Here is a 13229-nt window from a genome sequence, read left to right on the forward strand (position 1 = left end):
ATTTTATTAGCATTTCTAGTGTGCCGTTCGTACTTCATTTACGTGTCTAAATCATTCATTACCTGAAGTACTCAAGTTCACATTGATTTTTCTGGAGGATATTAGGCTGAATTTTTTTCAGCTATCTGGTGCTGTGCTAATGGAGCAGTCTTGAACTAGCTTTTTCTGCTCTAGGTGACTTCTGAAACAGTTGAATCTGTCCTTTGCTGCTTGGTGAGAATTTCTTGTGCTTCAAAATTGGAAGCAAAACTCTCAAGAAAGCTAAATATCTGTGATTCTGCAGTCTTGTTGAACCAGGTGCTGCATAAGTGACAAAGCTGGGATGATTCCTCTGTAGGATCTCTGACAATCAAGTAGAAAGCAGAAGGAGAAATTGAATATTTGTGCTTTTTCTTAGCATAATGTAGACATAGGGGGTAGTGTCTCTATGTTGTACTGGGAGTTTTTTGCTCCATTGTTTTGTCATTTTAAAGCCTTCTATCCAGTATACAGCTGAGAAACAAAATGCAAGGTGGTCTTAGCCTGTATAGGTTGTCGGATCCTGACTCAGTTGTCTTTTGAACCCATTGGCTACCATCAAAATAAATGCAATAGAAGTCCTAACAAATGTTTTTTAAATTGGTGGAAATGGGTGGCTGAACCATAGATATCTGCATAGATATCAGTGTGGTGGATTTATTTGACTAGATGTGACCAAGCTGCTTTAGTTCCATGTCACTTGATGCTAGCTGAGAGACATACAGAAGACATTCACCTCCTGCTCAATAGGATCATTTATGGGACATGAATAGTGGCAGGGAATTAGGGTAGCTGTGCTAGAGAGGCAGAGAAGGAGTTTGAGCCACAGGACATACTATTGTAGAAACCACGTTTGATCAGTTTGGTCAGCCAGAAATATTGTTTCTGCATCATCTCTGCAACAGTAGTAATTTTTATGGGTATTTATGCATCTGTTGTGTGTATTTCTAGGGCTACTTCACTCAATTTCAAGTGGAACTTAACTGAAAGTCTGCTGCAATCTTGGCCACTTGCTCATCTGGTGCCTCTGTGCAAGATGAAAGTGACCTTCTGCTTGTTCTGCAGGGCCAGCTGCCATGATTCCTCTGACATTGCTGCTCTGAGGTTCATGCTGGCGTAGCAGTGCCAGTCATGTGTTAAGGAATTTGTCATAAAAGTTCTTGAAATCAAACTTGGAGCTACTTTGTTCAGAGCCCTTCAGCTGGAGTTCATGCTTTAATAATTGTTCTGGGGAACAGGGAATTGCAGAATACTGAGATTCTGGGGAGCCCAGGTCAGGGACAGGAAGGAATATCACCAGGCTTGTCTGTTTTTAATCTGGGTCTTGCCCCATATCATTTCAAGCACAACAAGGTGGAGCTCTGGGAAACTGTGTAAAATAGATCATCTGAGTCAAGATGAGGATTTTTTTCTGAGCTGATGGTAGGGTTTGTCTACCACATGTCTTGAGGGCTCATGGGGTTTATTTATTTACTTTATTTGTAAATTGATTGTGCTCGAACAACGAATGGCTACGTTTGACTGGAAAAAAGTACCTTTTCAGGCTGAAGTCAGCAGGTAGGTTAGGTTTCACCTTTTGGTCCCCTTGTGCCACTGGATTTGTAAGTGAGCAAGAATTGGAGTAGAACTAGCAACAGAAAAAACTCACTTTCATAAAGAATACTGATAGAGGATAAAAATGTGGTCTGCTTTTTCCTGGCAGAGCAGCTTTTGTGTATTATTTTGCCATAAATTGTGAAGGGATACTGAACCTTCTGGACTCTAGATAGATCAGCTAACTCAGAGTATTCTCCAGTCTCTTAAAACATGTACAGAATTTCACATCCTGGTATAGGATGGCAAATCCTTACTCAGTATGCTGATGAAGTTTTGACAATTAAAATGCATGTACTAAACTGTGAACAGGAAGCATGTTTGAAGAGGTTTCAGATGCTCAGTTTGTCTGTTATCCCTCCCAGAAGGGCACAGAGGAAAAGATGTGACTGAAAAGCAGTCTGGAATATTAAAGGTTACTTCAGCATTGACAGCAGGTGTGAGTGCTGGTAGTCATCAATACGTGTGGAACTATTACACTGCCAACCTCTTTTATTTTCACTTACCTTGGGATACGCACTTAAGTCTTTGACTTGTGACTACTATGACAATTATTTGCGTTACCTGCAGTGGTGGTTAATTAACGTTGCAGTCATTTGAAGAAATCAATTCAGAGATTCGAGCTTTTGTGTCGTTATCTTCTCGTACCGGGAGTGCTCTGGCCGCCGATGGAAGTACCCGTGCTCTGTGCTTTGTCCAGCAGAGGTCACTGTTTGAGTACATTTAGCTTGTTTTTTCCTGGGAAGACGTTTGTGTTCCTGGTAGCTGTTCATCCTGCATGGCAGGTGATGGTGGGCAGCAGCTTCGTTTTTGCTGTTCTCCTCAGCCTCCTTAAACCTCAGGTGATCCTGTGCTCACTGGCTTCACGTATTCTTGTGCTGCCTGTAAATGATCCCAGAAGTTTCCTGCTATTCGTAGCTCACTCCTAATGATTGCTATATCCTTTTGTTCTCGTGTTCTCCTTCCTTATCCAGTACTATTAAACGATTAAATGATGAGAGATCAGGAACAACTATTTTTTTCCTCAAACCTCTTCTGTGTTACCTGATGTCTTGTTCTCTGTCCTCCTCTACCATTCTTCTGATCTGCTGTCCTGTACTGTTCTGTGATCTTTCCACTGCTTCTCCCTTGATTCTCATGTAATCCTTTACTCATCTTTGGTCCCTTGCTTTTTGTGGTATGAACCATTATTTTTTTGCTGCTGGTTCCCTTTTCCAGACCTGAATTTTGTTTGAGTTCACTTTGTGCTCATTTCAGAATAGCTGTGTCTCATTGATCATTGTTCTTTTGACAGCTGTGTGGTCACCCTTGATCATCACTGTACATTTTCCCTTCTTTCAGCAGAGCAGTTCAAAACTTTTTTTTCTGCTCACATGACTTACTGCTTCTTTGCTCTGCCATCTCCTAAATTGTTTTTCTCTCTGTATGTGACTAGCACAGAAGCTTGTCCCTTTGTTGCTGTTAACCCTCTTGTCTGTGTCCTTGATCTTTTTTAGCATGCTGCTAAAATCTCTTGGTTTAATTTTTACATTAGGATGTCTCCTTTCTGAGTCACCTTTCTGGCTGTAGCCTATACCTGGATGTATTGGAAGTTGTCCAGGGACAGCAACACTGCATCTGCCTGTCCTGAATTCTTTCCCAGTCTAGCTGCTTTGTCTTCTCCAGTCTGCTGAAACGTGTGATGGTGTCTCCCACTGGTATTGTCTGACACTTTGCATCTTGCCTGGTATGAGGTTATTTATATAACAAATTTGCTGACTTCTGGAAGGAACTAGATGACCTGTACTCTTTACTCTTTGTTGATTCTTGTATTCTCCTCTACTATGCTGCTTCCTCTGCTTCCTTCTGGTAAGTCATCCGAGCTGTCGTCCTGACATGATCTAGCCCAAAATGGGGCAGGTAATGTCTGCAAGGTGAGACTAGGGCTGTGTCCAAAGCACAGGACTTGTGCCCAACTGTCTGTCAGCTATGTGTGGGAGAGTTGCTTTAAGCTAACTGTAAGCCTTTCATTTTTTAGTATGTTTTGATTTGGTTTTATTTCTACTTCTGATGCAGAGATCTCTAATGGGAGATACCTTTATGGATGCAGTACACAGGAGGGCGTGAAAAGGAGATCCTTATACATATGCCTTACTAAATTTGTGACATCTGGGTTCTACTCAAATGTTTAGATTAAATACCTTGCTAGATTTTTCTTTTCCTGAAAAATCCCCAAATCTTTGTTTCTGAGAAAATAGAGATGGTAGGGCATTTTAATTTTAAATACAGATAATATCAGCTTTGCTTCTAAGAAGCTTTGGGGGAATGAAACAGAATAATGTGTGAAAGAGTTTTGTGCTGTAATGGTATAGGGATATATGCAGAAATTACCCAATTTTTGCATAAATTAAATTGTCAAAGTTTGTGCTGTATGGCACCAAGTCAGTTTTCCACCATCAGTAAAACGACCTTACTAAAAACAACACTAGACACCAATCACTTTTCTTGAACATAATTCTACAGAATTCTTCAGAAACTTTTGTTCTTTCATTAAAAGACACTTGCAAACATATAAACCCCTTTTTTTAAGTCTCAATGTTTTCTGACATGTTACTACAAACTTCTTGTGTCTTCACTTATTTCCCAGTGGCTTAAAATCGCTCTAATTTTTTTGTGGAAGCCCCATATAAATGATCGTTCTCCATGTTTATATGCGGGTTGTAATGGAAACTTATTGTAAATCCTCTTGCCAAATACAGACTATTATGCCGTTGGCATTTTCAGAGGAAGTGAACATTGCAAAAATGAACTCACCTCATTAAAGTCATTGATTTTGTATTACAGAATTTACTGTCTAACCAGCCTAGTAGAATTTTTTGGCTTCTAATATGGAAGGACTGAGAAAATAAGGTAGTTTTGGTGTAGCTTGAGGGGAAACTGGATTTAGTTTTGTGTATTTCGTTTTGTACTCTATTTTCTATGAATTCTTTTTGTTCCTTTAGTAGTCAGGTGTGTTGAAGTGGATAATGACACACCGTTTCCCCTAAGACTGCTCACCATCTGGCCTCTTAACTTTTTCCATTCACGTCCTATGGCATAACCTTTGGGGTGAAATAATTCCCTGATCTTGATGTGATGATGGGTAATGTGGTAACTGGTTGCTTGTCTTGAAGTAATATCTCCTGTAGCTGGAACTGAAATGTACAGTCAGCTGAAGCCTGGGCCAAGCTAATGTCAAGGCACAGGGAGGACTCTGTACCATACCTTAAGGAGGTGCTTCAAGTACTGGGTATGGGGAGCCCAAACTAGGAGGTAGCTTAATTCATTCCCAATTCTTCTGAGAACGAGAACAAGAAACGCATGTGCTGACTCTGGTTTTGAGCAGTAAGCTTTTTTACTGCAGCTTCTTTTGTGAGTGTGTTTAGAGGACAGGCTGGTGTCCCCTCTAAGCAGTGTCAGCACAGCAGTCTGCAATGCTGAATAGGTGAAAGACTCAGTTGATTCAAGTTGCAGTGAGAAATAGTCCTATGTGGATTTCTAAAAACATTTCAGTGGTGTAAAGAGTTTAAACTTCAAACACTGGCTAATAAGGCAAACTGAAATAATGAAAAAAAATTTAGACATGCTGAAAGCAGAATTTTGTAAATAAGCACTGCTAGGCACACAGGTAGATGGATGCTTCTTAGTAAGAGGCTGAAGTGATCTTCACCTTTGAGGGTAATCTGTAATAATTGTTCAAGGGCTGGTGTGCAGGACATTTTTGGTTAATCCCTTTTGTAAACTGCAGAAAACATGTTAAATAGACTGAAGTAACTAAAATATTGAGGAAGGGAAAGGTGAACGTACTGAATGAACTTCAAGTGGGTTGATTTATCTAAAGTCAGCAACTGTGCAGTAGTGTGAAACTAAAAAGATCGTGCTTAAACAGGTCAAACACCTGAAAGAGACTCACTGGCATTTAGTGATATTATTTGCATTTGGTGGAAGCCTAATATTAAATCTAAACACTATTAATTAAAGTTCTCTTGTCCTGCAGAAGTTATTTCTCTTAAGCATCTGCTGTTGAAGTATAAACACACACAGATAATTTGACCTGTAATAAGGGTATGCAGCCTATGTTTTTCAGCTTTTTGCATGGTGTACCTCATGGTTTTGGTTTTTTTTTCTCCTGACTTAAATATAAGACAGCAAGTGTCTTGCTGAGCTGTGCACTTCTCACAAAGCAGTTATTGAAGATGAAGATGCTGTGGTTGAATTACTACAGTAATTCAAGAAGCTTGGCTAATACTTTGTTATCTTCAAAATTATTTGCAGAAATAAAGGGTGTGTTTATATACACATTTATATATCTCTTTATTTACACCATTCCTTAATGCTGTTAAAAATGCTAAAAAGCATCAGATTTTTGTGAGCTATTTTGGTATGGTTTCAGTTCTTTGCAGTTAGGTGATGTATTTTCAATATAGTAATCCCTTCCTAACCTCAGTCCCTGGCTTCTAGTATTTCTCTCCAAACTCTGACATCTTAAGCTCTTTTCTCAAAGAAGAAATTTGTCCTTTCTGTTCACTAGATGTCACTTGATTCCCAGTATCTTCTCAGTCTTTCTTGTGCTCACTGCTCTTCTTAGACTCTGGCATCTAAGTGAGAACTGTTTATTGACAAATTGCTTTGTTAGCACACTAGCACATGAATGAGCTATAGTATAATTTAAACATGTTCATAAGAACAGTTTCATATCTGAGGTGCTTCTGTGGCTAATTGAAATTAAAAAACCCTGCTGGTTTCTGGAAAGAGCTGAAGATTAAGGAGACAAGTTTTTTTTTTTAATGTTTTCAGTGTGAGGAAGATTAATATCCATCTTTGGAAGAGCGAAAGGAGGGCAAAAGGGGAAACTTGAACTACATAGTGTGTAAATTAAGTGCTGTATGCTTCAGTTGGGATCAGGATTCTCTCCAGTTAGCTGCCAAGTATGGTATCAGCATGCCTATGAATATTTAAAATGGAAACTGTTGTGTTCTCCCTCTGCTAATTCCTCTTTCATTTTGGTGAAGCGGATTACTTCTCATTCTGTATAACAGAACTCTTGTCAAATTAATCTAAACATGGCTCTAGCTCTAAGAGTACAGTTATATTGGATGCACAGAATGCATTATATATTTAGTATTCTAAATTCTTCCTCCCCCATGAAATGTGAGTAACATTTCATGTCTTTATGACCTTTACACTAAGGGATCCTTACTCATGAAAGCTTCCTGTTGACGCTATCTGGATTAGCAAGTCCACAGAACTGGGTTTATTACGTTGTGTAGCCCTCAAGTTTTACTTTAGTCTTAAAAAGTAGGTTCTTGCTCTTGCAAGAAATCTCTACTTGGGATGCAAAATGGATTGGTTGGACTCTGAAAAGTCTGTATTGAGTTCTCTTTACTCCGTATGACTCTTGACCAGCTTTCCAGTGGAACAGTTTAATGAGAAACTGGCATACTTGTATAAACCTCTTCTCTGTCAGGTACTGCTATTTTCATAGCTCTTTTGGATAAATGTTCCCTTAGAACCTGTAAAGGTTTGGAGTACTATTGAACATCATGTTCCTAGGAATTGCAAAATTACTTCATTAGTAAAGAAACTTTCTGAAAAAAAAATGGATTCTGCAGCTATTCAAAATTTCTAAGGATGTGATTGCCAAAGGAATTAATTTTACTTTAAAAAATTAAAATTCCTATTTCTCTTGATGTCTGATTCAAAAAACATTGATTTCAGTTGAAGGTTCTCTGTAGCCTTTGGGTCGTATTTATTGAGGAGATTGCAAGCCTATTCATGTACAATTTTATGCATAATCAGGTATTGCAGATAGCATTTTCCAAGCAGCAGTGGGACAATGTTTATTTTGAATATTTAGTGTTAAGGTTTAAATGAACTAGAATATTTCACGCAGTTTATGTACTGTGTGCTCTTCTCATAGAGACTTGCATTTTTACTAAATCATTTCACTTATTCAGTTGGATAGTTTATTGACCCTTCTAGTTTTTTCAATTTGAAGTTCCTTATCTAAAATGTTTTTTATTTTAGTTTTGAACTGTAAAGGAAATTTTGATACAGATCTTTTTTACCAAGAGTGTCTTCAGAAACGTTGAATTTAGTGTCTTTACTAAACAAACAGGAAAAAAAATCAGACTAGATTTCATATTTTAGATAAAAGGAAATGGCAACTTAATTTTGCAAACACCTGAGTTTGTTTGCTTTTGAAATTGTGAGGATTGCTGTTGTTTCCGAGGGCTTCACAGATGTTTAAGAGAAATAATATTGGTGTCTGTTTCTAGAAATAATGACTTTTTGAAGCCTGTGCATTTTTAGCTGTATGAAGGCCCTGCCACCACAGGAGGAATTGTATTGAGACCTGTCTGGTTGGCAGAAGAGTGGAACTCTTACTGAGTGGAGCTAGAGGGAAAATAATGGGCTTCTTTTTCTTCTTTTCCATTTCCTGTGCTCTTTGTCCTTTGTCAGAGGTTGAGTATAGAAGAGGAGCTGGATTTGTTTGTCAGTTCTATGTAGTGGTATGAGAACCTCTTGACTTCCTGCTTTATGGGAAAGGGTTACATGTGAGACATTTGATTCCAAGCTGCTGTCACTGATCCAGATGTTTTTAGTGAGTTGCTCTGCAGGGTAAGTAGCTGTCCTGGATGAAGGGTCCTTCTAACCCAGTGCCTGCTCTCCAGCTGAGGGCAACATCAGACCTCTAGTGAAGATCATGTCTGGTCTTGGCTTTTGGCTCTCAATGCTGAAAGAGAGCTAATGCCCAGATCCAGGATACTCTAGGTGTGGAGTTACATAGGCATTGAACAGTACCATTTAATCCTTCTTATCTATATTTTGGAAATAATTTTGTTGACTTGTAAACAGCTGCTGGTTGTATAGGAATGAAATGTAATAACTTGTCTCTTGAACTTCGAGAACTTTGTTTTAGTGCCTAAAGAATTGCCACTAACTTCAGGGCAAAAAGAGCATAAATGCTTTGAAGTATAACCAGTTGCCTTATTTCCAGAAACATGAACAAAGTCCTCTTATTCCTTGTGGGCAGACTATAGATCCTGTCGTTCACTGTCAACGAACCTTTGAAATCAAGGTGAACTCTACAGCTGTCATAGTGAATCACTGTATGCAATTTCCAGTATTGAACAAGGGGAAGCTGTTCCTGGTCTTGTGAAGTGAAACTTGGTATGAATGGGGCTTCATGATGTGACTGAAGCTGCACAGGAGAACGCAAAGGCACTGGGCTGCCAAATTTTACTAGCGTTTGCTGAGGGGGAGTTGTTAATGACACTGGGCAGCAGATGGTCTTAGAAGAGTTGTTAAGACACTGCAGATCGTACTGTAAATACGTGGGTGAATAGAACCAGGATGCTGACAGTTCACTCTCACAGCTCATCATGAGAAGGAGACTCCAGTGGAATTCAGTGTTGCCAGAACATGAATGTCTCAGGATTTGGCAGTCTGCTATGTATCTGGGAAGAGTTTTGAACACAGTAGTGAGATGGTAGTCAGGTCATGTAAAGTTTGAAACACAGAGCATGATATGCCTAGTCAGCGTTGTTTGACCACCACTGATCTTGACCTGAAACCCCTGATTCTGTGCAGTTTAGCTAGAAGATCAGTACAGAACTTAAATTCAGTCTTCTGATTTTCATTGAATACAAGAGAGCATTCATTTATATTACAAATGAATGTGAATTGTTGAAACAGAAAATAAACTATTACAGGAAAAAGTCCTCTCTTCCCTACCATAAGCCTAGTGTTGATCTACTCTTCTGTTTTTCCTTCTCACAAAATACCTCTGGGCATTCCATCCAAACCAAAAAGTACAGTTGTGGACTGGGGCTTTTTATTTTGATTTAACAGGGTGAGACACAAAAACACTTCATTTAAATCCTTTGCTAAATATTTAGCCTTTTTCTCACCTCAGCCTGCTTACCAATGCAGCTTTTAGTATATCTTGAAGAAAATAATGATATAAAGTATCTTAAGTGCCATTCACAACATGAAATACAGTATGTGAGGATTAAATGGATATATCAGGAGACAGTGATAGATCTGTATTGGTCTTTCCATTGTTAAAGCTTTGACTAAACTAAAACCTGTATTTTATTAGTACTTCTGATTCGTAGTCTTCATAAATGCAGTATCTGGGAAGATCAGAAACGTGACTTGCCTGTCCATTGCATGTCATCAGAGTCAAATTATGAAGTCTAATTTCTGAAAGGAAAATATTTTAATACTGGTAATTACTTTTCTGGTGAAATATCAAGGCTGGAAACAGCTGAATGATGCCAATTAAAATCCTCAGTTAACTTCTGTTAGGGAATAATTTAAAACAACAGTAGTAGTGGTAGTGAAATACCCTTTAGTTTGTGAATGCATATAAGTCTTGCTATCATTGAATGACAGATAAGTATGGACTAGTTGGAAAATACCTCTAAGGGAGGTCTTTTAAATGTTGAGATTTGCCTTAATGACTTTATATAAAAGTCTGCTAGAAGCCTCCTGCAATGAATATGACCCTCAACAGTAATATTTATGTAGTGTAATTAGAGTCTTTGTTAGGGATCCCATTATTGTTCACAGTATAATTAGACTTCTAATCTAGTAAATGTGACATACTGCAATGTTCTGCTTTGTAAACATTATTGACTCCATTTTAAGACTGAGATTGCCTCATACCAACAAATAAAAAAAATCATGGGCTCATAAAACCTTCTAATTATTTAGATGAGCACTCTGTGGGTTCCTGATGCAAAGTTGAGACTGAACCAAGGTGAATATTGAGCACAGGTGCAAGCTTCAGTGCAGATGACTTGCCAACCTCCTTTACACCTCAGCTGGCTGCTTAAATCTCACTAAATTTAAGGAGGGGAAGAGATGCAAATCTGAATTGCTTTTTAACCTCATTGGCACAGTCGTTTGTATTGTGTTTCTGCCTTATAGTTCATGTTTCTAGATAATAACCAGCTATTGATCTGTTGGTAATCCACTGTTGCCATGTATGTGTATTGATCAGTTAGTTTATCACTCATGGGACGTAACTAAAAATGGGCTTGGCTAAACAGTTCCTTTATGGCTGAATTTTTTTTTTTTTTTGTAAATTTTGTTGTATCTTAAACGACCAAGAATTTGGATACTAAATTGTTTAAGCAGTAAGCAGAATGGGCCATTGCTAAAAATGAGGGATTATTTTACATTTGTTGTTAAAGACCTTTAGTACAATTGCTGTCTTGGTATAACGACTTGTATCATTGTTTTTTCCACTCAAATAATGACATGATCCAAGTCTCAGGCTCTGCTCTTTTGAGACCTGTGTGTGCTACAGGAATTGAGGGGACAGCCTGCTCTGTTAGTCTGTAAGAGCACTTGTCTTTGTCTCTCTCTCTCTCTGCAGTCGTCTTTGTTAGTCAAAATATCTTACAGTTCTGGTAGTAATTTTTAAAGAGTACAAAATGAGTGCTCTCAGCAATGAGAACAGGTTCCAGACAGCAGGCTTTTTGGATATAAACTTTGCTTTTATTGCTTTCTCTGCTGCAGCCACTGTACAAACAGTTCAAACACTCGGTGCTGGTAAAGCATCTGTAGTCTGGGTAGCTTGGTCTACTTGCAGTCTCTCACTGTGAAAACTTTCCCACAGCTGTGCCAGCAAACATCGCAGACCTGAGAAACATAGAAGTGCTCAACTTTTTCAACAACCAGATTGAGGAGCTGCCTACACAGATAAGCAGCCTTCAGAAGCTCAAACACCTGAACCTTGGGTGCGTATTTTAATGCACAACTTTGCTGTAATAGAGGTGTTAGCAAATGTCATTGCAGCTGAACCTGTAACTTTTTTTTTTTTGATAGTAAAGTTTTTTATTGAAAGTGGTTTTGAGGATAACCTGGGAATTACTGCATCAGAGTGTTCAGTTAATGTCCTGGATAAACAGAAATTTAAATGATCTAGTACTTACTCTGGTATGCTGATAACCATTTAAGGACAACAGCAACTCATATTCATTGAATACTGTAGTCAAACTGAACAATTACTGACTTTTACTTCCCTAGCAACTGCCTCTTAATTCTGTGTTTACTGCATAAGAATCAAGCTCTGTTTCCTGTTCTGATTTAAAAAAACATCCATGTTAATTTAGGATTTTAATTCCAAATTTTCAAATTCAGGTTTATAGACATTTCAGTTTATATTGAACCTGTAAAAGGAGCAGTATGTGTTAGATGTGGTGTGCATTTAGTTCAAAGAGCTAGTATTGACTGAATTTGTGCCAGGGATGTTTCTGTTAAGTGTTCAGATTCTATATTCGAGTAGAGCTGGTGATACTTTATAATAACTACAGTTGCAGAGGGCTTTCTTGAATTATTAAGAAAACAAATGTTAAGCGTAAGACCTTCTTAAAATTAAATGGGCATATTAAAGTGTAACTATTTAGGAAAGCACTGGTAGGTTTAAGCTTTATCATTATAGGCTTCTCATAGAAAGAATGTTTGTATTGTATGAATTTCAACTTCTGAACACCTTATACTAAGCATTTTTTACTCTTAAAAATACCAGATGATTTTGGCTAGGCTCTTTTTATTCTGCTTTAGATACTTTTGTAAAGTGCTGATAGTTTAATTGCATCTTGAACTGTTGGAATGCCAGTAAATGTTTTAATGATGATCTTTCTTCCCTGGTGGTGCTTTTTTGGTCACAGTAGATCTCTAGCTTTCCTTAATATCTGTTTCAACCTCTGAATCACTTTTCAGAGCAAATATTAATCAGGATTCTTTGTATTTTGGGGGTTAGAGCCATATTGCTGGAATTGCATATAGAGGTGTTGCAGTATATGAAGGAAGAAGTTGGGCACTTCCCATGGATTAAAGCAGTGACCAATGTTAATACATTTTAAATACTAGTCTGCATTAATGAAAAAATGTCATGCGAAAGATCACTTGGTGTTTGGAACAACAGGCAATCAGGTCTGGAACCATATTTGCCACCCTCATGTATCAAGTGGCCTAAAATCTTAGAGATTAAATGCTCTTCCTTCTTAATCCCCTCCATACACAAAGTTTTCCAGGCACAGGATTTACCACCCCGTCTTAGCTTTGCAAAATGCGTTCTGCTTTGGACATCCTTGGAGTCAGTGATGAGGAAACTTTTTTGCTCTAGTAGGTTTTTCTGGAGACAGCCCAGAAATCCTCTTGTCATCTTCAGTGCATGTGTTAGAGAGCTTCAGAAGAGCCCCCTAGGGGAGAGAGGAACCTTGAATAAGAGCAGAGGTTATTTTTGGGAGGGTTTTGGCATGGAAGGGTCAAGTGGTGTGGAAAGACAGAAGGTGTACTGCTGCAGAGAAAGCTTAAAATGTAACATTTGGAAAGTAGGTGAGGGACAAGCTCAGTGTTTGAACTTCTATAGGGATGAATAGTGCTGGGCAGCAACTTTGAGCTGGTTCTCTGTCCCTGCCAGAGAATAGATACCATTCTGCCTCTTGTCAGTAGGGAGAACATTCTTTCCCTCCCTGTTCCTTGCTTGCAAAAGGGAAGGCTGTTAGGGCAACTTGGTAAAAAACCCTTTTCACTAGCAGAAAACAAGCTGCTTTCTTTAGTCCTCTTTTATATAAAGACCA

The 13229-nt window shown here is 38.4% G+C and overlaps 1 protein-coding gene across 1 annotated transcript in view; it reads left to right on the plus strand.

Annotated features, from left to right (window-relative positions):
• RSU1 (Ras suppressor protein 1) overlaps nucleotides 1-13229 on the plus strand; it is a 101061-nt gene that overhangs the window by 10366 nt on the left and 77466 nt on the right. Inside the window, exon 4 of the mRNA XM_014875629.2 lies at nucleotides 11261-11381. Coding sequence (XP_014731115.1) covers nucleotides 11261-11381 — 121 coding nt within the window. The remainder of the gene's footprint in view (nucleotides 1-11260; nucleotides 11382-13229) is intronic.

Source organism: Sturnus vulgaris, chromosome 1 (assembly GCF_052056855.1).
Source record: "Sturnus vulgaris isolate bStuVul1 chromosome 1, bStuVul1.hap1, whole genome shotgun sequence".
NCBI classification, from domain to species: domain Eukaryota; kingdom Metazoa; phylum Chordata; class Aves; order Passeriformes; family Sturnidae; genus Sturnus; species Sturnus vulgaris.